General features: G+C 36.7%; 1 protein-coding gene and 1 long non-coding RNA gene across 5 annotated transcripts in view; one reads left to right on the top strand and one right to left on the bottom strand.

Moving 5' to 3' along the window:
- The window catches only part of GABRB1 (gamma-aminobutyric acid type A receptor subunit beta1), a 109,018-nt gene that overhangs the window by 58,434 nt on the left and 27,191 nt on the right, over positions 1–23,393 (top strand). For all 4 annotated transcript variants that reach the window (XR_012580475.1, XR_012580476.1, XM_074541540.1 and 1 more), the window contains 2 exons: positions 3,180–3,400; positions 22,786–22,868. Coding sequence is in view for 2 of the 4 variants with exons in the window: in XM_074541540.1 (XP_074397641.1) it covers positions 3,180–3,400; positions 22,786–22,868 (304 nt within the window). In the remaining 2 variants the exon portion in view is untranslated. The remainder of the gene's footprint in view (positions 1–3,179; positions 3,401–22,785; positions 22,869–23,393) is intronic.
- Positions 11,401–14,321, bottom strand: LOC141729176 (uncharacterized). Its single transcript, XR_012580478.1, has 3 exons — positions 14,118–14,321; positions 13,897–13,997; positions 11,401–11,703 (listed from the first exon to the last, which is right to left on the bottom strand). It is a non-coding gene; the product is annotated as an uncharacterized LOC141729176 (long non-coding RNA).

Raw genomic sequence — 23,393 nt, 5'->3', positions numbered from 1 at the left:
CACAAATTGTTTTAAAAAAATCATTTGAAAGAACAGTTAGCTGCAGAAACAGATTCTCTTTTTTAATTTTACATTGGTTCCTGCTTCTTAAACTCATGAATAGAATTTTTTAAATATGAGAGTTAAATACAGTGTGATTTATTTTCATATCTAGACTTCTACTTGAGATCTTGGGAAGCTTTCATAAGAAGCTAAAAAAATTCTGCAGCCAATTACCACTACAGATGTGACAGATTCAGAAATTATTCATATAGTCTAGAGCTTGAAAGCACAAAATCCTCAGCAAATTTTACAGGGTAGAAGACAAGTAGTCATTAAATCCTCACTTCACTCACACCACTGTACAATATAAAAAATTATACAAGAACCCCCAAGATGTGGCTAGCCATATGGTTTGCCAACATTTAATACTTTGCTGATGAGAGATAAGAAGGGTAAGGCTGTATTCCATTAAAAAAACAATTAGAAATTTTATAACTGCAAAATTGGGGTTATTATAGTGCAGCTGTAATTTGCTTTTCATTAAAACAGTCTTTGACTATGCTTTTTAAAATATGAAGTTACTGCAACAGGGATTCTCACAATGTAACATCAGACTATTTTTCTTATTTAAATACCGAATGAGTAATACCCCCACGTATGAGGAATGGAAAAAAAAATAGATAATTTGTTCAGTTAGGAAACCCTGAGATTTCTTTAGGATGAAGCTCAGAGTTTTTTTCTTCATTAACACTTGCAGGCTTGCCACATACTTCTCCATAGTACAGCACAATTGCAGACCAGAGGATCTCTCTCTCTACTGTGGTGTTGCCAACAGCAGCATTTTGTGTAAAGCACAGATGCTGGATGAAACAAAATTTTTTTAACAGACTATGATGCTAAAAATAGCAACTCAACTTCTTCTAGTAGTCATAGCCAAGAGACAGAATTTCTTCATCTTTCACTTGATCACATCCTTTAAGATTGCTTGTAGCTTACTGCAGCTATTCTTCTCTTGATTGAGCTATGAGAGCCATTGCATAGACACCATTCTCAATTGTTTGGTTTTCTATAGAACAGTATTACAATTCCACAAAAGCAGCCTTAAAGCCTAGGGAAAATATAAAGAAAGGCAAGAAGGAGAAAAGATAATTATGTATAATCAGAATTTCGGTTCCATCTGTGCTGCAGGCTACATAGGCTCTGCTGGATCAGGCAGAAGATGTAGAGGATGGCAGGTGCAGCACTGAGGGTTTGAATTTTATCAGTCATCTATGAAAGTTTTCTACCTAAAGAGATTTGAAATAGGGCAGGTTAGGAAACAGATAAAACGTATAAAAACTGCACCAGAATAGTGATGGGGGCTTATGGGGTATTTGTGGTGTTGGGTGGGAGTTTTGTTTTGTACTTTCATGTTTGGCTGATTTTTGGTTTTGTTTTTAATTTTTTATTTCTCTCATCCAATTCCCAACTGGTTTTTGTATATGTGTAAGAGGAGCTAAAGGTAAACTTCTCTTTAAGTGATGGTTCTAACCCACCTCTATTCAAGTTTTACATTCAAAAATTTGCCTCCTTAGTACTCCCGTTGCTCTGTACCCCTATTTAAATTAATCACCTACTCAGCAAAGGGCAGCATATATCTTACTGCGTTACTTTGTAGTTCCAGGTTTGACCAGCATGGTCTGAAAAGGAAAGATGTTCTGACCTCCTCCTAGTGGCCCAGGCCAGCAAAAAAACTGAACAAACCTTCAGCATACAGCCTCTTGTGTCTATTGTGGGTAGTAACCTAATTCGGGCCTGAAAAGGGGCATATCTATGAAATCCTTGCAAATCTGGGTCTGTGCTCGCAGTGGATGTAATTGTTGTATTTTATATAGCCACTGATCATCAATCATGATATTTCACCCATAAAGAAAAAGCCCAAAGAAAACTACTGGCCCAGGACAAGGAAGAACAGTATTTTTATTAACAACTTTCACTGGCAAGTCTGTATTATAGCTCTGTTGGATGTGACTCTTCAGGTAGAAAGTCTTTTTGAAAAGCAACTCTGCTTTGATTTCATGGCAATGATACAGTCTTAAGAAGCCACTATAGATGAAGAGTGCAAATTGTATCAGACAGCTTTTATGCTGTTTCTTCAAGAATTAGAGTTCAGGCTAGGATTTGTGACAATGACAGAGGTAAGGTTTTTATCACATAAAAGAAAATCTTACTGCTGACCAGACCAATTTTTTCAGTAATAGCTATGATTTTGATGCACTTCTACCATAAAAACATGTGACAAAGTGACCTGTCACTTGAAAACAGGGCTGGGGGAGGAGATGAAGAAGAGAAAACTAATAGTCCACATACTCCTGTTCTACTCATCTTTTAAGAACTCCATGAGCTACAAAATACATGGGTTTTTCCACTTGAAAAAATTGACTACCTTTAAAATCATCAATTTCCCAGAAAGACATGTACACGAGAGTAAATCAGACTACAAGCCTTTAGAACAATTTCTTTTCAGACAAAATGAAAGCTGAAAGGCTGCATAAATGTTGTTTCACTGGAGTTATAACATGATAGCCAAGTTGTTGATTTTCTGTACAGTAAAATCCAATTGGCAAGGAACAGAAAGCACTGCATTTCCCAGGCTGAGACATGATATGCCTGGCTGTCTGGAGTCATTACATCTGGCAACTCCAGCAGAGGCGGAGTGGGAAGTTATCCATTATGTTCTGAGCTTGTATTTGTTCTTTCTGAGGAGGGTTAGGCCTTTCTGGATTGTGGGGGGAATTTTTCAGGGTGAAGGGAGAGAACATCAGAAGGAGGGAATATCAGAAAAATATCCTAAGTCTTATGCAATGCTATTTGGCTGAGCTCAGCTAAACACTGCTCTTTTCACATTTAAAAAAAGAAAAATTAGAAACCAAGTTTGATCCACAAACTGGAGACCCAAATGTGCCATCTATTATTCCCTCTGAGTCCAGAGGTCATGAAAGCGTGGTGTAGTCACTGCCACTGGTAAGTGTCAAGTTTGACACTAGTATGAACAGGCCAAGATTCATGATCATGAAGGCCTAGTGGTAACAATGCCTTGATGATCCTTGAATTTCCTATTGCTACTGATATTCAGTTACTGAGATTCATCCAAAACTAAACTTCTGGTCAGTCAATCAGTATGAAAATACAAAAAGCCCTTCTTGTTTCTTCCCTAGGACTACACCTTGACCATGTACTTTCAGCAGTCCTGGAGGGACAAAAGGCTCTCTTATTCTGGAATACCTTTGAACTTAACTCTGGACAACAGAGTGGCCGACCAGCTCTGGGTGCCGGACACGTATTTCCAAAATGACAAGAAATCATTTGTCCATGGGGTGACAGTGAAAAACCGAATGATCCGACTCCATCCAGATGGGACAGTCCTTTATGGCCTACGGTATGTTGGGCATTTTAATCTGTCTGTGCTGGCAGAAGTGCAGGTGGAATCAGTGCCACTTTCCTGTGCTTTTTTCCTGGTTTCTGATGTATGAGTCAGCATATACTTAATTTAGTCAACCACAACACACCCAAGGATTTTCCACAGAGCAGCAATACTGCCTTTAACAGCTACAGCCATAGCTAACGAAGCCTAATGCCTCTTTTTTCCAACTCTTCTGAGTGTGTTAAAACTATTAAAGAGTTTTTCATTTTGTCTCTCACCTGGTAATCAATCACAGCTCACACAAACACTTCCTTCTAAAATTTCTCTTTAGGACAATGGGAATTTAAAATTTGGAATCATTTGAAGAAATGTGATATTTGGTAGAGAATGCAAAGGAGATATTTGTAGATTTGCATAAATTATTTTAATATTATCTGAATGCCTGAGTATGGGGTCTCAGGGTGCAGCAAGGCCCAGTTTTGCCAGATGGGCCCATAAACACTGACAGCGTTGCCATCACCAGCTGCATGCAGGAAGAGATGCTGAGCAGTCAGGTCTTTTTCACTGCTCAAGCTGATGCACCATGTTTTCCCCAAGAAAAGGCAGCTGTTTAGACACATCTGGTGAACAGACTTTGGCCTGTAGTTGTGAGTAAAACAACATGTAGTGTCCCCATCCCACAAGAAAGCTCTAACCAAAGACAAAAATAACAAATGAGCGGAAGATAAAATGAAGTTAAGATACATTAAAATTTTCTTCCTGCAGCAGATGGCAGTTATTGCACTAAACTTGCATCTGTGGTCACTTTCCTCGTGTCAATAAATATGCTTCTGTCAGCCTATAGGTTACCTTTAATTCATGTAAGCATCAATTTTTTCATATTCCAGGTGACATATATGCCTTGTAAGAAACTAAACATGAGAAAGCACTGCAGAAAATACTTTTAGGTAAAATTCAGCATTCAGAAATTTGAGCACAGTTCCAATCTAGTCTCACAAGCAGAAAAGAAACTGCAGCATATTACCTTGATTTAGCATCTGTGCAGTAAAGAGCATGAAGACAGTATCACCAAAGCTCTCACATGGGTTGTGACCTGTGAGTTTCATTTTCTTTGCTGAAGACAGAGCATTGGCCTCGCATGTCTTGAACAAGAAAAACAGCACCAATTATGCTGTAACCAGAGTCTGACTTCTTCGTAAATTAGTCAGGGTCTTTAACCATATCTCAAGGATGATTTAAACGCTTCCTTTCCCTCATGCCTCCTGTTCCCCAAACAGCTTTTCTGTTTTCAGTCCAGAGTTAATATTTCTGTTCAGGTTCAGCTATGAAATTTTACTAGCTTCTTTAAACAGAAATTGGAACAATCATAACAGCTCTAAATAACCTGTTTGCTTGCACCCATGTACACAGCAGTTTGTTATTGATGCAATGTTCAGCCTCAACAGAGCTGAGGAGAAATAAACCAAGGTTAACCATTTGGCTTTACAGATGAATAAACAAGGGAAACATGCACATAATACACTGGAGTGGTTTTAGACCATGTAACAAAGCATTATCACTTCACTATGTCTCCATTATTGTGTTGTTTCTATGATAAACTCAACGATCCCTTTAGCTATTTTGTCCAGTAACTTTCAGCTATTATGTCCCCACAGTTTAAAGAACAATCTGTGCTATAAACTTGTGCAGACAGAGAATACTCCTGAGCCTTCTGACCTCTAAAACTGGGCATTGTTGTTATGTTTCCTGCTTCAAAAGGCAGGTCTGTTAATTGTTCACAGTAGACAAAATGTGTAATATTACAAACCAAATAACTTTTTCATCCTTTCACCCAAGAGCTACACACACAAACACATTTAACTCCATGGTAATATTTCCACTGAATTTTGTTTCAAATATCCCAAGGAACTTGAGTGTCACTGTTAATTATTATCTACCTGAAGATCATGTTTCTTCAGTTTCTGTCAAGTACTCCTGCCAACAGCTATTTTCATTTTCTGTAGTATAGCCACCGGCTTCCTATGAGAAAGGGGAAAATCCCGTTGGGATTTTTGTGCAGACCTGCAGCACTCTGAGGCTGGTGTATGGGACAGTGCCAGCCTGGTGCCAGTACAGCTGGTAAAATACTGGATTATTCTTTCTTTTTTTTCCCTTACCCATTTTTAACAAGTGATTGGATGCCATTAGCTCTAACACTTCTGGCACTAGCAGTGTCTCTCATTACTTTTTATTCCCTGTTCAGGCAAGATTCTCTGGAAATCTCTCCCAGAGCTCCAAAATCTTAAACCAATACATTCTGTTGCCTCTTTTGCTTCTCCTTTCTCCAGCTTTCCCAAGTAAGATGCTAGACATGTAATGTGTCTTTGAGTTATTTAAGGAACTGTTAATAATTTATTGTACTGAATTTCATGCTCACATTTTTATGTCATGATGTCAGGAATCGAAGCTCTGATTTAAATCATCCTTTCCTAGTATTTTATGCCACCTCTTAATTCTTCTCAGATTTTCACTAGCAGAAAAATGACTCCATGTTGCTTTGGAGACTTCTGTTCTTGTATCATGACATTGCCTCACAATGAACAACAGCAGAATTTTTTGTGTATTGGAAGGAGCACGTCCTTCAGCAGAGTTAGTTGTTAGGAAGTGTAACATACCTTCAGCAAGACCTTTGCACAGACGTCTCTCTCTTTTCTAATGTTCAGACACAAACCCACCTTTGATTAGGGCAATTCTTTATGTCAAGGCAGGGGGACTGAGCATACCATGACAAGGTGTAAAGAACTGGTTTGGAGTATCCAAAACTTTTGGTTTTAGTGAGACCACACATTTTTATACTGCTGCAGCAGAGGATGCTACTTTGCTAGGCACTGCTGCAATTGCAAGAGGACAAGGCGAAGAATAATCTTTGTCTTCAACATTAAGATTTATTTCACCACTCCTTACACAGAGAAGGTTTCCTGTGGTGCAGACACTGGCAGACAAACTCACTTACCTCCAACCAATTCACAAACAAGAACTGATCCATTTAACATTTGATTTACTAACCATTTATTCATGCAATATCCATGGAAGCAAATACTAGAGGTGGAACACAAGAAAAACTATGTTCAATGCAGAATATTTAATTTTTAGTATGATCTTGAAAGTTAATATTAGTGGAGACTTTTACTTTTTACTACCTCAATTTTGGTAATATAGCTGAGAGTATTATTAAGGAAAAAATTGCTATACAGTTGTTTACATCTTTTATAGCAGTAAAATTTTAATCATTTGTGGATTGCTTTTGCCTTGCCATAATCCCATGTTTTGGAATTATGGAGTTTTGGCTTTCCTCTAAACACCTTCATGGATTTCCTTAAAGAGTCAGTTATTGAGTTCTTCTGAGGACAACCCATCATGGCAACAAGTGGCCAGTTTACACTAGTACTCAATAGACTGTCCTACTTGTCTTACTAAACAGGTCCAGCCGAAAAAACAGACTGCAGTTGTTCTAAATGAGAAAAATCCATGTCATCTATATAGTGAAATAAAAAGTTACACTTTATTTCACTACAGAAAAAATACAGAGCAAATTATAAGGTAGTATTTTATTAGGTGATAATTTTGAAAATCCTACAAAAATATTTCTTCCACGCATCAGTGGCAAAAGATTTAGCAGTGAGCATTTTAAGACTCATGAGAACCAATTTGGGATTCCCTTTATATTTTTAGACCCTAAAAATATACAAGAACTTTGCAAAATTAAATCAAACAAGTATTCATAATTTCTTCCATTTAATACATAGGGAAGAGGGGGACATAATTCAGATTGAACTGATCTCTGTAGAGAGTTTATTTAAAAAATCCAGCAGAAACACACAAATGCTGAACATGGACTCAGCTTTAAATAAATATCTGAGCATTAGCTCCTGTAGTCAGTAGTTGAAGCTCCCCATGGTGGAGTCACAACTGCCCTCACAGGCCTGAATTTCAACATAAGCTTTAGATGCTGTAATTGATTGCAGCTATCAAGTACAGCACTTTGAAGAACTACATAAGCATTTTGTAGTGCAAAGCCCGCTAAGCTTTTTTCAAAGACGACTTAATTGAAGCAGGGTCTAGATCAAATTCAGATTACTGATATGGATAGGAAACTATTTAAGTATATTAATATTTTAATAACTATTTAATCTCATTAACACTACCAAAAGAACAAATAAAAATGATTAGCCAATATTTAACAAATGTTTAATTTTAAAGCTGAAAGGCACTGCAGTGTTTGGGTTACATATTTTCTAGGCAGCACATCATCTCTTACCATCCTGGTATAAATAGATATTGGATGATTTTATTATCCTCTATTTTACAGGCTCTCTTCTGCCTACTAAATCTCAGTAAATCCTCTTTTTCTCCCCATATCAGAAGTGCAAGTATCTTCCAGTATTTTGAAATTGTTACTCTTTCACTGTCAACCTCATCTGCATAAAAATTGGACTTCTAAATAAAATGGTTTTTAATTTTTTTTACTATGTCTTACTTTTAAAAGAGCTCTAGTTTCACCAAAGCTTATCTCCAGTGTGTATAAGTAACACTATTATAGTTGCCTCAAACCTACTGGGAGACATAAATCAAGTGAAAAAAGAATTTAGTGACAGAGAGTAGCACTGAAGTACTTTTGATCAAGAGGTATTTCAAATAAATTTATATACTCACTCTAAGGATCACTTCATCCAATAATGGTATAGACAAGTTTTTACAAGTATTTCCTTCTTTTTTTGCTTTTAGGGGGTAGGCATTAAATGAGAAGGGAAATTTTCAGTATTTACTAGCTCAGCTTTCTCCTCTACACACTGTAAAAGCTCACATGCAGAGATATCCTACAACTGAGTAACCAGAATGAAAATCCTCACAAGCCTTTCACAGCTGGGCCATGTAACTCCTGTTGTTTCAGTGTAGCCAGTTAGATACACTCCACTGAAGCAGCACATACTTAACCTGCCTACTCTGGAAGTTAGTGCTTAAGTTTGCATAATATCATAATATTTGCTTTTCCCCCGAAATTCTAGATTTTTAGCACATTTCTTGCCAATTATGCTTTGCAAGGAACACCAAATGGACATATACAATTACAACACTTACTTGTATTTTTGAAAGAAGGCAAAAAACTTCTAGAAACCACTGCAATTTAAGTTATATAGCTGGAATATATTTGAGCAGTACAGATTATTTTACAGTATGTTTTTATATACAGGTATATAAAATAGATTTATTTTATAGATCTATATATATATAATAGATCTAAAATAGTTCTTTCTGAGTCCTAATATTTTAACATACTTTAGTATATTTCATATCACCATAAATGTAGTACATACCACATTATGTGTGTTTTTCAGGTCCTGAACTTCATTAAAAAGCCATTTGTTGAAAAGAAATTCCCTCTAATGATAAAATTTTAAAAGGAACAGTAATTAAATCTGTACTTTGCTGCAGATGTCCAACCTACTTATTATTAATTTTGACCATGCATAGAACAGCTAATACCGAAGGACAAAATACAAGTTTTAGCTGCTTAAAACTAACCTTACTCTCATTTCATTTATATTGATGTTGATTCATTATATCAGTGAAACAGTTATTGAACCAAAAATCAGAGGGGCGTAGGATGAGGAAATCTGTGCCATTTCTGTGCAATAAATGTATCACGCAGGTAAATTAAGGTCCTAGGGGAGACAGCAAATATTTTACCAGACCTGCTCCAAACTGATAAATACGCTTAGATACAAAAGAGGGAAGAGTCTTAATTTAGGTGTTCTCCCAAAGAGACAAGCACTTTCCTAATAAACACTACCTGTAAAGCTTCTGAAATCCTGAACAAATGCTGATACAGTCTGTTTGGGAGAGACATAAAGTGAAAAAGGAAAATTTGTAAGTTATTCCAGGTTGTGGGAGCTGCTGTTCTCAGAGACATGCCCTTGCTCAAAGCCCAGAGCAGTCAGGCCGTGTCTGCTCTGAGCTGCAGCACACAAAAGATTGGCTGGTGCCATATGAAGTGCTTAAGGTTATTAATGTGAAAAACAAACCTGCACTGATTTAATTCACTACAGCTATCAAATGCAGTGTTTATAATTAATTTTATGAGAAATTAAAATCCATTTTTTGAGGACAGTGCAAAGATGCAAATAATAATGCATTAAAAATGTTTTCAGGCAATATATTTTCTCTTTAACCCTCACTCTTTTATAAATATCTCCACCTAAAAAGAGGATTAGCCTTTCCTCTCAAATATCATTGGCCTGGCTTAAAAGTAGCTGCAAGAGAATTCACAACCTACTTAATAGCCAAGCCCTTGAGTAAAATAAAATGTAAAATATAAAATTAGCTACTCCATAAAATACAGCAGTATATTACTGTATTTGGCACTTCTTCTATAGTATCAACATACATGGTGTTATAACTGCCAGGACAAAATGGCCTCATTTTAAGAGGCAAAATATGTGACAAATAAGATGCTTTAATTTATAAAACCATTAATAAGGAAATCAAGCTGAGCAGACAGGAGGTAGGTACTTCAAATACAATTCATGTCATTTTGGATTACAAATCTAATTAGTTATGATCTTCCAGGGAAGAAGAATCTAGAAATATCAGAAGTCCTGGAGTTACTCAAAGCCTAAAGCAGGAGTCAAAGTTGGAAAAAGCAACTTGAAAATCATTCAGCACGTAAAACCTATAGTAGGTAAATGTATATGGGAGTGACCTACACAGGAGTCTGAGGAGACAGTGAAGTGTTCCTCAGTCTCTGGGTAAATCATCAGGCAGCAACATCAGCTCAGCTTCCCCAGCCTGGGTGCAGCTCTGTCTGGTTTCACCTCAGCTGAGGTACCTGCCCCAGGTGAGGGTTACACAGCAGTCAGTCTCCAGCCTCAATACCAGCAACATGACAGAAACACAGCTCCAATTTTATAAATTCCACTAGAAAAGCAAATAGAAAACTCCCAGGTACAGCAACAACAGAAAAGACCAACACAAAATAAAACCCAAACTACTAAATAAAACACAAGCACACAAATGGAAAAAACACACCCAGCTCCTTTCTAGAGTCAGATTAATAAGAATATACACTCATTACACCTAGCTTCTCTTTGAAAAAAAATAGTTAAAACCAAACCAAAACACATACAAATTACTCATGGTTGCTTATTGCAAAACTAAATGTTTTCCACAAAGTGCCCAGTTCTTTATATTTACAGGAAAATGCCAAAGACAAAATTTTCCAAGCCACATGCATAACAATAAGCTTGGTTCAACCAGACACCAGTCATCCAAGAAGAAACATGCATGCCCTCTTGTACTACCATCAGTCCTATACCTCAGACAGAGGAGTTTATAGTCTAAGGTAAGTTCTGTACAAAGGGTAATCTTACATCTCCTATCTCCCAGAAACCTGGGGAAGTTTGAACACTTGGAACTTCTCAGACCTGCAAAGTTTAACTGTCTGATGCTCTGATGCATGCTGCTGCTGTCTCTTTCAGCAGAGCCTCTGTAGCAACCTCAGAGAGTATAATCACAAGCGACTGCAAATGCAGCATTTTTCATAGTCATTAGATAGATGGATTTGTAAACTATGTGAGACAGTGTGATCAAATGGCTGTATTGGAAGCATAAATCTACTTCCAGACCAGATTTGTGTAAATCAAGAACCTGTAAAATAAATCTGGTGTGGAAAACGGAATATTTTGAGATTTATTAGTAGATATGAGGTGTTTCAAACTTGTTCTCGGGTTTGTTGATAAGCCTTTTTACAAACAAAAGACCAAATACCTTAAGGCTAGCTATTTTTTAATAAAATGAGAGCTAAAATTGAGCAGGTTTTTAAAGGCCTAACAGTTATACAGTTAAATTACCCATATATTTTCAATGCTGCATTCATAAATTTTAAAATCTCCTGGCCAAGGGACAGAAAGAAAAATTGCACAGATTTTATTGTTATGGATTGAGTTCAAATAATGTCCAACACATTTCCTGTTATTTTCTTCTGTCAGCAACCATCTGTGGAATACACCTTTGGAGTCCAATTTAAAAAAAAATCTCAATTTCTATTTTATTAGTCCTCAACTATTCTGCAAGAAATATTTCCATACCTGAATAAGAGGTTCTGAAGAAATACTTTCCAGAAATCTCTAGTCAGATTTTCATGTGGAAAGTGAGGAGAGAATAAAAGATTGTCAGAGTATTTCCTAAGGAATATTCCATTGATCCCAGCTGGCATGATTTCAAATACATTTGGCTACTGCTTACTTGTCTTGTTACAATGTCTCCAGCTGTTGAGTCTTTCCCTAAAAGAAGTAAATGGAAAAGCTATAAAATTAGGACTTTTAATTTTCTGGCAGGATTCTAGAAAGCTATAGCAATATTTAATTTTTAAAATTATTTCTTTATCTGAGACTGATAACTCTGCTCTTTATATAATTTGATAACACAGGATATACATTTAACCCATCTACAGAGAATTACTGAAGTACATAAGCACTCCAAGATGTCTCTCAGGGATATCAAAGTTAAGCCTAAACTGGCACAAGACCTGTATCAGCCAGATTTTTAAAACCCCTAAGGCAACAATTTCAACTTCTCACCATCCATCTACCTTTGGATGCACAGAAAAGCAATTCCCACTGAAACACTTCAAGATGAGCCAAAAGAGTTCAGCAAGTAAAACCTGCTTTGTGCAAAAGGCTTCAAAAGAAAAAAAAAAAAAAAGACTACTCTAAGGGGTAATTTAACTCAAATTCTCAAAAGTTTTAAAATACATGTTATCATCCACGTGTGGGCACCAAGTGTGTATTAAGACTGCTACAGAATTTTGTGTTACCTGGGAGCCCCCTGCTGGGACTCTGCTGAGAGAAAACAAGAGAAGGGTTTTGTTTTGAAGGTGTGTCACAAATGTTTCAGTAATATTTAATTATGCTATATATGGTATGTTAATGCAACCTTATTAAATTTCTCTCAGGCAATCACTAAAATGGAGACCTCTGCATAGCAGATGCATATGCTTAGTATTAGTTAAATGCTCAAAATACTTTAAATATCCCTTATTCTCAGAATTCATGATTCAAATGGGCAGCCTATCTGCTGAATATAAGGAATTCAAACTGATGGGTGAACTGTGTGTTTATCATTAAAGAACATATAAACAGAATTAGCTTTATTCCATTTGATTAACACATGCACAAAAAAAAAAAAAAAAAAAAGCCTGAAAATGCAGACATTTCAGGACTGCAAGAAGAGTAAAATACCAAAACTAATTTTGTCTAACCCAAAAAATTTCAGGCTAAGTACATGTTAGAACAATTGCTGTAACTCACAGATCATCAGTATTTCCTTTCCTGAAAAGCTCATCTAAAATATTTCAACCCATCCTGTATTCACTGCCTCCTCCATTCTGCAGGTACAGCCATTCAGAGCTCTGTGTAATCAAACTGCCTGGGTTATAAACAGCAGCCTCTTCCACAAGTATTTTGTACCCATATAATTTCATTCTTGTGGCTGTGGATGATACAGACTTAAAGCTTACTTTCCAGATTATTCTTTGAGGATATTTTGTAGGTCTCCCTGTAAGCTGGAAAAGTTTTCTCAATGGCAAAGGAAGTTTCTATCTTTTGTGAGCATTGAGGTGATGGCTGTTTGATATATATGTATGAGCTTTCACTCACTAGTGATCTTTTATTCCATTTTTAATTCCTTTTTCCTATGACTTCCTAATGGCAAAATGTCAGGCTTATGTTTAAGATGCCAGTGAAAATATCAAAGCATTTTCTTAAGAAAAAATCAAAGGCCTGCATGCTCACAAGATTATAAGTAAATCTGCCTGAATACTGCACAGTGCTGTTCAGGACTTTTTGCTTTCAGAGGGAATAGCTCAATCTTCTGCTATACTCAGTCACCTGTAGGAAATGTTATCAGTATAAGCAAATTATTTGCTAAATTGAAGAGCTATTAGCTTACTCAAAGAGAAAGTCGTGGCCATAGCAAGAGGAGTTTAAAGATCAAAGGAAAAAACTTATCTCAGTTCTCCTCAGCATGCCAGGTAGGCACTTACTCTGTGTAAAGGTAACAATAAGTAAAATGTATATGTAAATATTTTCCCTTCCAAAGCATCTTTAAATTAGATGCAGGAAGAATGTAAGAAACTAGTAGAAGATGCAATATATGAATTTTAAAATGCAACATTTCCAAACCCATTTTTAAACCTTTCTCCTATAAACGTTTCAAACTCCATCCTTGGATACAAAAATAAGGTCTTCATTGAAGGAAAAGAAATCATTCTGTGAAACCACTGGACACTAAACCTTAGCAGTAATACATAATTTAGTTACTAGATTCGAGAATAATAGTAAAAAATATACAAGATGGAAAGTATAAGGATGAGAGTTTCAAAACCCTACAGGTTGACACAATGCCTTTCATACTTTTTTACATTTTTATTAGTTTATCTTAATGAAAGAATGCCCATGTAATTTATTGTGACTTACAGCATCAAAACAGTTCAAGGAAGAACTTCTGAGGTATGAAATTCAACAGAGATATGAGACAGTAGTCAAGTAGCAATGCCACACTGTATTATCCTCTTGTCCTGTGAGAAGAAAAAAAAAAAGTAAAATTACCCAACTACCTCTTGGGACTCAAGAAGCCATGCAACACAGAAAGGTTATGATGAAACAACACAAAGAGAGAATTTAAGCCCATAAACAACCTGGTTTTTATCTAAAAATTCTCCTTAACTACTCAGACAACATAAGCAGAAAAGTTGGTCTGTTTTATAAGCTTCAGTCTTAATTCAGTACTTTAACATTATGGCAAGAGCATCTCTGTCTACTAAGGAGATTTTTACTTGTTCTGTCCTTATAAACATTGCATGAATAAAGGCACAGTAGCATTAGAAAGAGTCTATTGTACTGTGTTCTTAAAGCTAAAGATAGAAGAGACAGGCACAGCAACAGATACTGACTGTGAGGAATTACACATCAACTACTTGTAGAAATCAAATGCAGATGTGTTGCTAGGAGAGAACAAAAGCCTGCAGAGTCTGAGCCTGCAGAATATCAAAGATCACAGAATCACAGAACATTCTGAATTGGAAGGGACCCACAACGATGATCAAAGTCCAGCTCCTGGCCCTGCACAGGACAGCCCCAAACATCACACCCTGTGCCTGAGAGCACTGTCCAAATGCTCCTTGAATTCTCAGGCTTGCTGCTCTGAGATTACCCAAGACACGAGGAAAAAAGCATCTATTCCCCTCTGCCCCTCCCCAAAAAAAAATCCAAAACAAAAGAAAAAACCCAAAAAAACCAAAATCACCCAACCAAACAAAACCAAACTCTGAAACAATATCAAAAAACAAACCTGAAACCACCGGGCTGCATATGGAAGATATTGCCTTGTTTCTGCTCCTGCCAAAGGGAGCAGGTGTATGCTGGGGTCTAATTTGGTTTTATTTTGAAATAAGCAACAACACAACAACCAAACCAAAAGGTGACCATACCAGATGACACTAACATCACTGCTGCCATCTAGCAGACTTGTATTCTCTCCTAAGCAGGGTGTTTTTGTCAGTGGATATTATCTGCACCTTTCTGGCATTTAGTCACCTTTAGAAGGTTTGCATACAGACATTGAAAAAGTTACAGATTTATCAACTTTTTTTTTTTTTTTTTTAATTCAAAGCAGATTGAAAAACAGTCATCTGACTTTTTTTCTCTCTTGAACCTTCCTTTATGCTAAGCACTTCCCATCTGGCTTGGTCTTTTTCTTTTTATCTTGCATTATAGTTGCACTGTCAAACTAAATTACTATTTGCAGTAAATTTCAGCTCCAAATCTATGGCACTTTTCATTGAAGTATCTTGGTTGCCCTGGTATTGTTATAGGCCTCTTGGGATTTATATTGTAAAATTTATTTTCATGGGTTTATGGCTGTGCAGTAAAAATCCTCATTGCACAGAAATTTGGCTTAGAAGCATCAAACGCACAGCTTTTTTAATGTTTAAAAGGTTTTACACTGTAAAATTGTTGTGATTTTTTTATTATTATTCTTGATATTTACAAACATCATCCTTCCACCGCTCATCTTCACTCTACTCTGAACTATTTCTGATGCACTACATTGAACAGAAGAATGGTCTTACATTATCTTTAAAAAGTACATATCCAGCTTAAGGGTTTGATTTTAGGAGGTTCTCATTCAGTCAGAGCAACATGTTTTCTGACAGACCTTTTTTCTCACCACCTCTCTCCTCATCTCCTCCATGTACGAGCTCTCCCTTTCCCATTGCCTCCTATTGCCACTGCTCTGCTGGAGCTTCAGGTTCTCCCCTTGGAAAAGGCAGAAGCCAGCAAGTCAGCTTGTCTGAATTTTGGGTAATTTCCCCACCCCATCCCTATTCATGATAGTCCTAAACAGCTATTTAACTGTGTAACTACGTAGCTGAAGCAGAATTCTGGCAAAGACTATTCAATAAGGGTGTAAGCAAAAAAATTATTAATTTACTGACAGTTACTTGGAGTGGCAAAGTAAATCTCCCAAGACAACTGAAATGTGATGTCCCCTTCCCCAAAATACTTTCATGCCCCCAGTGCTCTAATTGAAAATTATGTAACCTTTGATACACTCCTACTTTGCACTGACTATAGAAGTCAGTGTTTTCTGTGAAAAAATACAGGGGGGAAAAGTGACCTACAGCTCCAGCAGCAAATCTTTTTAAACCACTGCCAAGCAGGGCATAAAACACAAAAGCACAGTGTTTCCATAAGCATCCAGTAGCACCTGCCTAACACACTTGATAATACTTATTTGCATTCAGAAGTGAGGTTAAAGGTGGGAATGATACCACCAGCTTACATTTTACAATAAAAATCAGAGTAAGGAACAGAGAATTCTGCTTAAAGACATCACTTGCCACAGGCAGTTCTTAGGCAGTATTGTCCTATAGATCACAACACCATTACCACAGTGTGCTGCATCTCAAAGCCTTCACCACAAAACACATATGCCCCAAGTTCTGCAAGAGATTTCTGAACCTGGAGTACTTAAAGGAAGGTCAGCAGTGACTTTTTCCAGTAAACAACCTTTCATTATTCAAACAAACAAACAAAAAAACCTCAAAAAATCAAAAACCAGCCAAACAAACAAAGAAAATACAACATGTAAGGGGGCACGGAAGAATAAACAGCAAATGAATAACAAGTTTCAAATTAATAAGAGCAGTCATGTTTTCATTAAGATGTTTTTTTAGAATTCTTATTTCGAACCAATGCAGTTGATTGATTTGACATCCTGCAGATTAACTTTTCATGCCTATCTTTTGCTTGAAAACAGACATTTGTATTTACACCTCAGAGAAAACCCAGTATTCCTCCTCTACATCTGACAAGTCTATTCACTCTCAGGAATGTTACTAGTTACACAGGGAAAGACAAACCCAGAATGATTCCTCCAGGTCTCAGCACAAATCCATGACCATTACTATGCTAGAGCACTAGTCAGTGCTACTATTAGTTATTTATTCTTCTAGTTTTTTTCAATAGTTTGTTGTTGTTTTGTTGGATGGTGTTGTCACTGACCACTGCAGCTCATTTTACCTTAAAAGCAATGTTTCAGCCCTTGAAAGGCATTGCAAAATTTTACCATGTGTCCCTTTCTGGCTGCAGCTCAAGTCCTTGATACCTGAGGCAACTGATGGTATTGCTGAGCTGCTCACATTTCATTCAAGGTTCAATGTGGGCAACTAAAGGGACAAACATGAAGGAGAGGCAAATCAAGCAAACACTGACAAGTTCAGGGTGTTGATAAAATACGGTAGAAAATAATTGATTGATAAAACGGTTGATAAAATACGGCCCATAGTCTGACCCATTTTTCCCTGCCTAATCTTTGTGCAACTTAAGTATAACAGGTCACTTTACCCAATATTATAAAGGTTTTGAGCTGTGTGTTTCTCTTTACACATCTTCCTCAAGGTCCTTTTTATGTTGTCATGATTATTCAACTGTACTATTTCTCTGAGCAAGATCAAAAGGAAATGTGTGTTGTACTTTTTAAGCTAAATCATACAAAACCTTTCTTTATAAACTTGAGTTTATCTCAAAGTATGCAGTCTGCAGCTGTGACCTAGCAGTTGACAGCTTGTCACCCTAGAGCCACAAATATATGTCCTACTGGGAAAATTAGCTAAAATATAATCATTTTCTAATTGAAAAAAAAAAAGAAAAGTTTTCGCATGCTAATGTGCTCATATCTAAAACTAAGGATCTAATATTGCAAATTTTTTCTCAGCTTCTAATGAGATCTGTGAAAGCATTACTATTTAATCATCTTTTGGCCCTTGCCAATTTTACTAATACTCATAAGTCCTTTTTTAAATAGAATTTAATAGATTTTAATGGAATGTGACCAGACAAGCAACACACAGGCTGTTGAACATAGATTTCCCAAGTCCACACAACATTATATCAAATACCCAGTACCAAACCAATAATGCTGATGCTCAATGTACACCCTACAAGTAGGCTGCTCCAGGCAGTAGAAGTTGGGCACATTTATGACATCTCTCCCAGGGTCAAGCTCTCAGGCTGTGCTTGGAAATGTATGGTGTCAGCAGGTATGAGAACTGTAAACCTTGTACATGGCTTGGACAGAGAAAAAAATTGCAGATTGCATATATTTTTATTTCTGCCTTCTTCTATTCCTTCAATAACTCTCCTTACAAGACATCCCCACTCAAACATCAAGATTCTTCCAGTTTCAGAAAAATTAAACTAGTTACACCAGGGATATGGATCTGTGTTCTGATGTTCCTCGGGGACTAAGTTCCCTGATACCAGTAAAGTTAAATTAACACTGATTTAATAAAAGCAATTTTTTTCCTGGAATATGAAAGTCTACTTCCAGCATGTACTAGAGCCCTAGCACCTATAGTGGTTAAGAGAAGCATGTTTCTTCTTAATTTGAAGATTTCATTTAGCTTTTAAGGAAAAAAAAATTCATCCATCCCAGTTCATATCCTCATGTGCATTTATAATTTATGCTCTGTTGACTGGCAGAAAAAGAACAAACATATTAAAATTTGATACCTGACCTCCAAATGAAGGAAACATTTCACAATAGAATTTGCATTGTTTAGCTCTCATCATCTTCGCATTTAATTATTATTGCTGTCTTAAATATTGCATCTATTTCTTGTCCAAGAATTGAGGATCAGCTTTTTGACAGCACATTGAGGAAATTATCTAAGTACTGAACCATAAATCTACTTCCTGTGTTCATTCTGAATTTATTTTAACTGCTCATTGATGATTTAACTCAAAATACTAAGCTTTAACATTTGTTTCTACAAACCCTGCTGCTCTGCAGGGAAATCTCTGACAGTATTATTTAGTGGAAGTCAGTTTTGCAAATACTGGACATCAGTGTTTTTTTTTTTTTATTTAATCTTATATTTAGCAAAAAATATCTTGGCTATACAGTAAGTATAAGATATTCAGAGAGTAAGGCATCAAAGTAAAAGCTAAGCAGTGGATCAAATAATTTGAACCCCAAGCCACAATTTCAAAAAATTAAATCAGTTGATTTTGCTTTTATGCAAATACTATTTATCTTGCCTGTTGGCAGTTCAGACTTCATTCCATCTCAGAATGTCTGAGTACTGACATGAGTGAAATTAAGTAGCATAATGAAATATCTCCACCTAACTGCTTGTCTTCTTTGCATAATCCCATTTTTAGCATTTGTAGCCAAATGATTCTAAAGAATGTAAGGACAGTAGAATAAAAGACAATGTACAAACAAAATAAATTAGCCCCAACACCTGAACTTAAAATGTATTTTAAGAAGGGAAAGCCTGGAAGAAACACATCCTACTTTGAGATATAAATAGTTCTGCTTCAAGTGTAGGATTAATCCTCTACTTAAACATGTACAGAGCCTCATGTTATTCTGCCATTGCCACAAACTTGTGCCGAGGGCCTTTCAGGTCTAATCCTCTTGAACACAGATTTATTGGAGCTTTGCCCTATGTTCAGATTATTGCAATTTCCTTCCTGCCATTACACCCCTGTATTCTGCATTTGAATGTCTTTATTTTTAAGCTTCTGGCGCACGTGCAAGCCATCAGTTACTTCCTCCATCCAGAGAGAGTACAACCACTAACAGGACGGGATTTATTTACTCTATTTATAATAAAATACTTGATTTTATTTTCATCAAGACAACAATTACTATGATTTCATCTGGGTTTAATTTATCTGCTTAAATAAGTTTTGTGGTTATCCAGAGCATAATGCCATTAGCAATTTTACACAGCTGAGCTCTATCAAGAGTGAGAAACATGCTTGAAAGGCAGATTTATGAACTACAGGTAATGAAGGTTTCTGAATCCTGAAGCACTCCTGCAATTACATGTAGTTATTTTCATGGAAACATAAGATTCTCAATAAATTTTAAGCACCTCCAGCTTTAGGAGGAGCCATATTGTGTTGGCAGGCTGGTGGAGAAGACAGTATAGTTGTCAGAATTACAATGTCAGGGGGAAAGATTGTGTAGAATATTTAAATTTCAGATACAAACAATTATATTAATTACTACTGCACTATCAATTTGCATTGATGATGTAAAGAATAGCTAATTGCTGTTCTTATGTAACTTACGTAAAATATGCAGAGCTGCAGAAGTCAGTAGTACAGATACCCAGCCATTAGGAATAGCTGGTCATTCAAACTCTGGTTATCACAAATGAGTGCTTAGGATGAGTCAAAAAACATTATCAAATATATTCGCAAAAGAAGGTTTAATATAAATTTGTACAACTTCACAAAGTGCTATGGAAGGGTTTACTCTGTTACTTACTACAAAGATGAAGCATACCTATGAAAATTGGAGTAGAATCAGTTTAGAATTTGCACAGAGACCAGGAAGAAAAAAGTGTAAGGGTGCAGAAGAGGGTCTGTGACTCATTATAGATTCAAGATGGCAACATTCATGCTATACTTGCTATACTGTGTTTCAATCACTTCACACACACAAACATCTACAGACACAATCTGTGTCTAAATAAATTTACAAAGATATATCTGTTAAAAATTACCCTCAAATCCAATTAAATACTCAAATACTTTGTCATTTCTCTGTGGGTGAGACGTGAGCCTTGAGAGGGAGTGGGGGTGTCAGTGTGGGTCCCACCATGAGTTTTCAGTCCAGCAAGTATAGCAAAGCTCTGAGAGGTGTCCCTCTAAGAGAGAGTTGCATCCACTGCAGTCCAGAAGAGCTGCTTAGAGGGTCACAAAATGCTTGGCTTTAGTCATTAGTGAGTTTCTATCCTGGCTGCAATCCAAGCTGGTAATTACTGGAGTTCTTAAAAACGACGGCACGGCTCCACTCAGGCTACAATCCAGGTAAATAATGTTCAAGGGTGTCAGAGGATGACTGAGTATCTCTTTGTATATCTCTTGATATACATATCTCTTGAGTATCTCTTGTACCCTTCTTTGGGGAGGCAGCAGAAGTCCCTGGTACAGAGAGTGCCACCCCCACCTTAGCCATGCAAGAATTTGTGGCACGGTCAAGGTGCGTCAGCACTCATCTCATTGCCCAAAAGCCAAGTCTAGTGGGAGTCCCTGAGATCACGAAGCAGCCTGAGGAGGTGGCAGGGGAGTGCTGCCTCACCACAGTAGCGTTCTGTTCAGAAAACACTCTGGTGATACAGGTCAAGTAAATTACCATAAAGGCCAGTTTATTAATTGGGAACAAAACATCTCCCTAGGGAACCTTCATTGAAAGCATTTAAGTGTGACTGATGTTAGTATATTGTTATGTGTGAGCTTAAGTGTTATTAAGCAGGTGTCTGACAAATGAGTGTCTTCTCAGTGCCTCTCAGTAAGGTGTATTGATATATGGATAATCTAAATAGGGTCCTACTGCAGCTGAAGACCTTTTCAATGGCAAATGCATTTCTATGGCAAATGCATGTGAAGGCACATGCATTTCTATTTAATGTGACAAAGTCAGTCTGAAAAAAAGTATAAATGTACCATTTTCATGGTCCAGAGTAGTTTCATGGGCTGGTTCTTATGAGTTTTGTAGAGTTAAGAAATGTTGAAGTATGTCACAGTAATAAAGCATGTGGCATTTTTTTTCCTTTTTAATTTCTGACAGTTCAGTGACAGCAAGGATTATCACCCCAATACAGCATGTAATTGTGCTTGACTTTTAGCACATCAAAAGTAAAATCTCAAGATGTGCTCCTCTGGTGTTCATTAACATGGAACTGGAACAACAGGACCAAATCCAGATCAAGAAAAGAGGTTATCTGCCTTTATCTGGTATAAATCTTTGGAGAGAGAAGGAGAGAGACCAATAAAAGTAGAAGCCAATTTTGCCCATTCACAACTTCCAAAGTTTTATAAGCATTTAAGAACCCATCTATCAACAAAAAAAAAAAAAAAAAAAAGGCAAGTGAGGGTGATAACTCACTTTTGTGAGTTTGAAAACACTGATCTAATTGTCTTTCTCAAAGGGAGCTTTAAAATTTGATCCCCATCCTCATGAAGTCATTTAACCTTCCTCCCACACAGTCACAGACTTATCAGCAAATATTTTTTTAGATGTTCTTGTGATTTATGATCTAACAAGGGAGAGGAACTGCCTTGCAAAAAGTCTTAGGCTATGGAGAATATCTTTAGGGACCAAATATCAACTCACATGCCCTATAGAAGAACTAAGGATCTGAAATATCCAGCCTGCAATCATAGTTACTCTCAATGTTCATGAAGTAACCACTGCATGATGTTATACTTCACTAGTGTTTGATTGCCTCATGCCATATTTAAGAAGTGATATACAATTATCATAGCTGATGATAAACTGATTATGAAAGCATAAAAATAATGAATGAAGTGTTATCAGGTATTCCACAGCATGGATGAAAATACACCTACCTATCAGACAAAACAGCAGTAAGTGATAATGAAATGGAAAAAGAAAGATATCAGCAATATGAGATACAAATAAAACAATTTGCTAAACAATTTGAAGATTTCTCAATTAAGAACATTTAAGAAAAGATGACCAAGTAGAAATCTCACTGAATGTCCTTCAAAACACTGTACACTTTTACACAGAAGCTTTTGAGTCAAAATCCTCTCTACAATGTTCAGCATATAGTTTTATGCTTTATGCTGTAACCAGTGTACTGTGCTGCATAAATTAATCATGCTTTACAAGCTCTATAAAGGCTGCACGCCAGGAATCCAAGTAGATACCATTCTGTATTTAAACAAACACAAAATCCATTATAGAAAATCTTGCCATCTCAAACAAGCAAAATATGGTTTCAAGTCTCATTAAGTTTTTTCACCCTCCTTTTACAGGATCACAACAACAGCTGCTTGCATGATGGATCTACGCAGATATCCTCTGGATGAACAAAACTGCACACTAGAAATTGAAAGTTGTAAGTTACTGGAGGGAAAGGGTTGGCCAGATGATAGCTGAGAATTGAACCACATTCAGAGGTTAGGCAAAGCAGGAGCAAGTTGTTCAAATACTATGGGTTCAGTGAGCTTTCACACTGAACATTCTAAATGTATTTCTGTAATACACAAGCCAAAATGGGTTTCATTCACAATACTGGTTGATCCAAGTTTGTAAGATGCCTTTCAAAATCTCTTGACAAGGAAAGGAAGAGGATATTTTTTGAAGATTAGCTCAGAGGACAGCAGTCAAGCACTGTCCATCTTCAGTGCCCAAGCACTGCTGAACCTGGATTAATTACTTCACCTTAGCACATTCTTCTCTAACATCTAGATTGACATCTGTCCCACGTGGTTCTGGCAGGATTGATCAATTGCTGTTACCAAATCATTTGGAGGTTATAAAAGGAAATAACTTGATCCTTCAGCTCCAAGGTTAATGAGAGCTTTGTCACTGTCTTCCATGAGCATAGGAACACAGCATGCATTTACAAATTTTTGTTATT

Source organism: Zonotrichia albicollis, chromosome 5 (genome assembly GCF_047830755.1).
Source record: "Zonotrichia albicollis isolate bZonAlb1 chromosome 5, bZonAlb1.hap1, whole genome shotgun sequence".
In the NCBI taxonomy this organism is placed as follows: domain Eukaryota; kingdom Metazoa; phylum Chordata; class Aves; order Passeriformes; family Passerellidae; genus Zonotrichia; species Zonotrichia albicollis.
The sequence above is the reverse complement of the archived record's forward strand: the minus strand, read 5'-3'. Positions and strand labels throughout refer to the sequence as shown.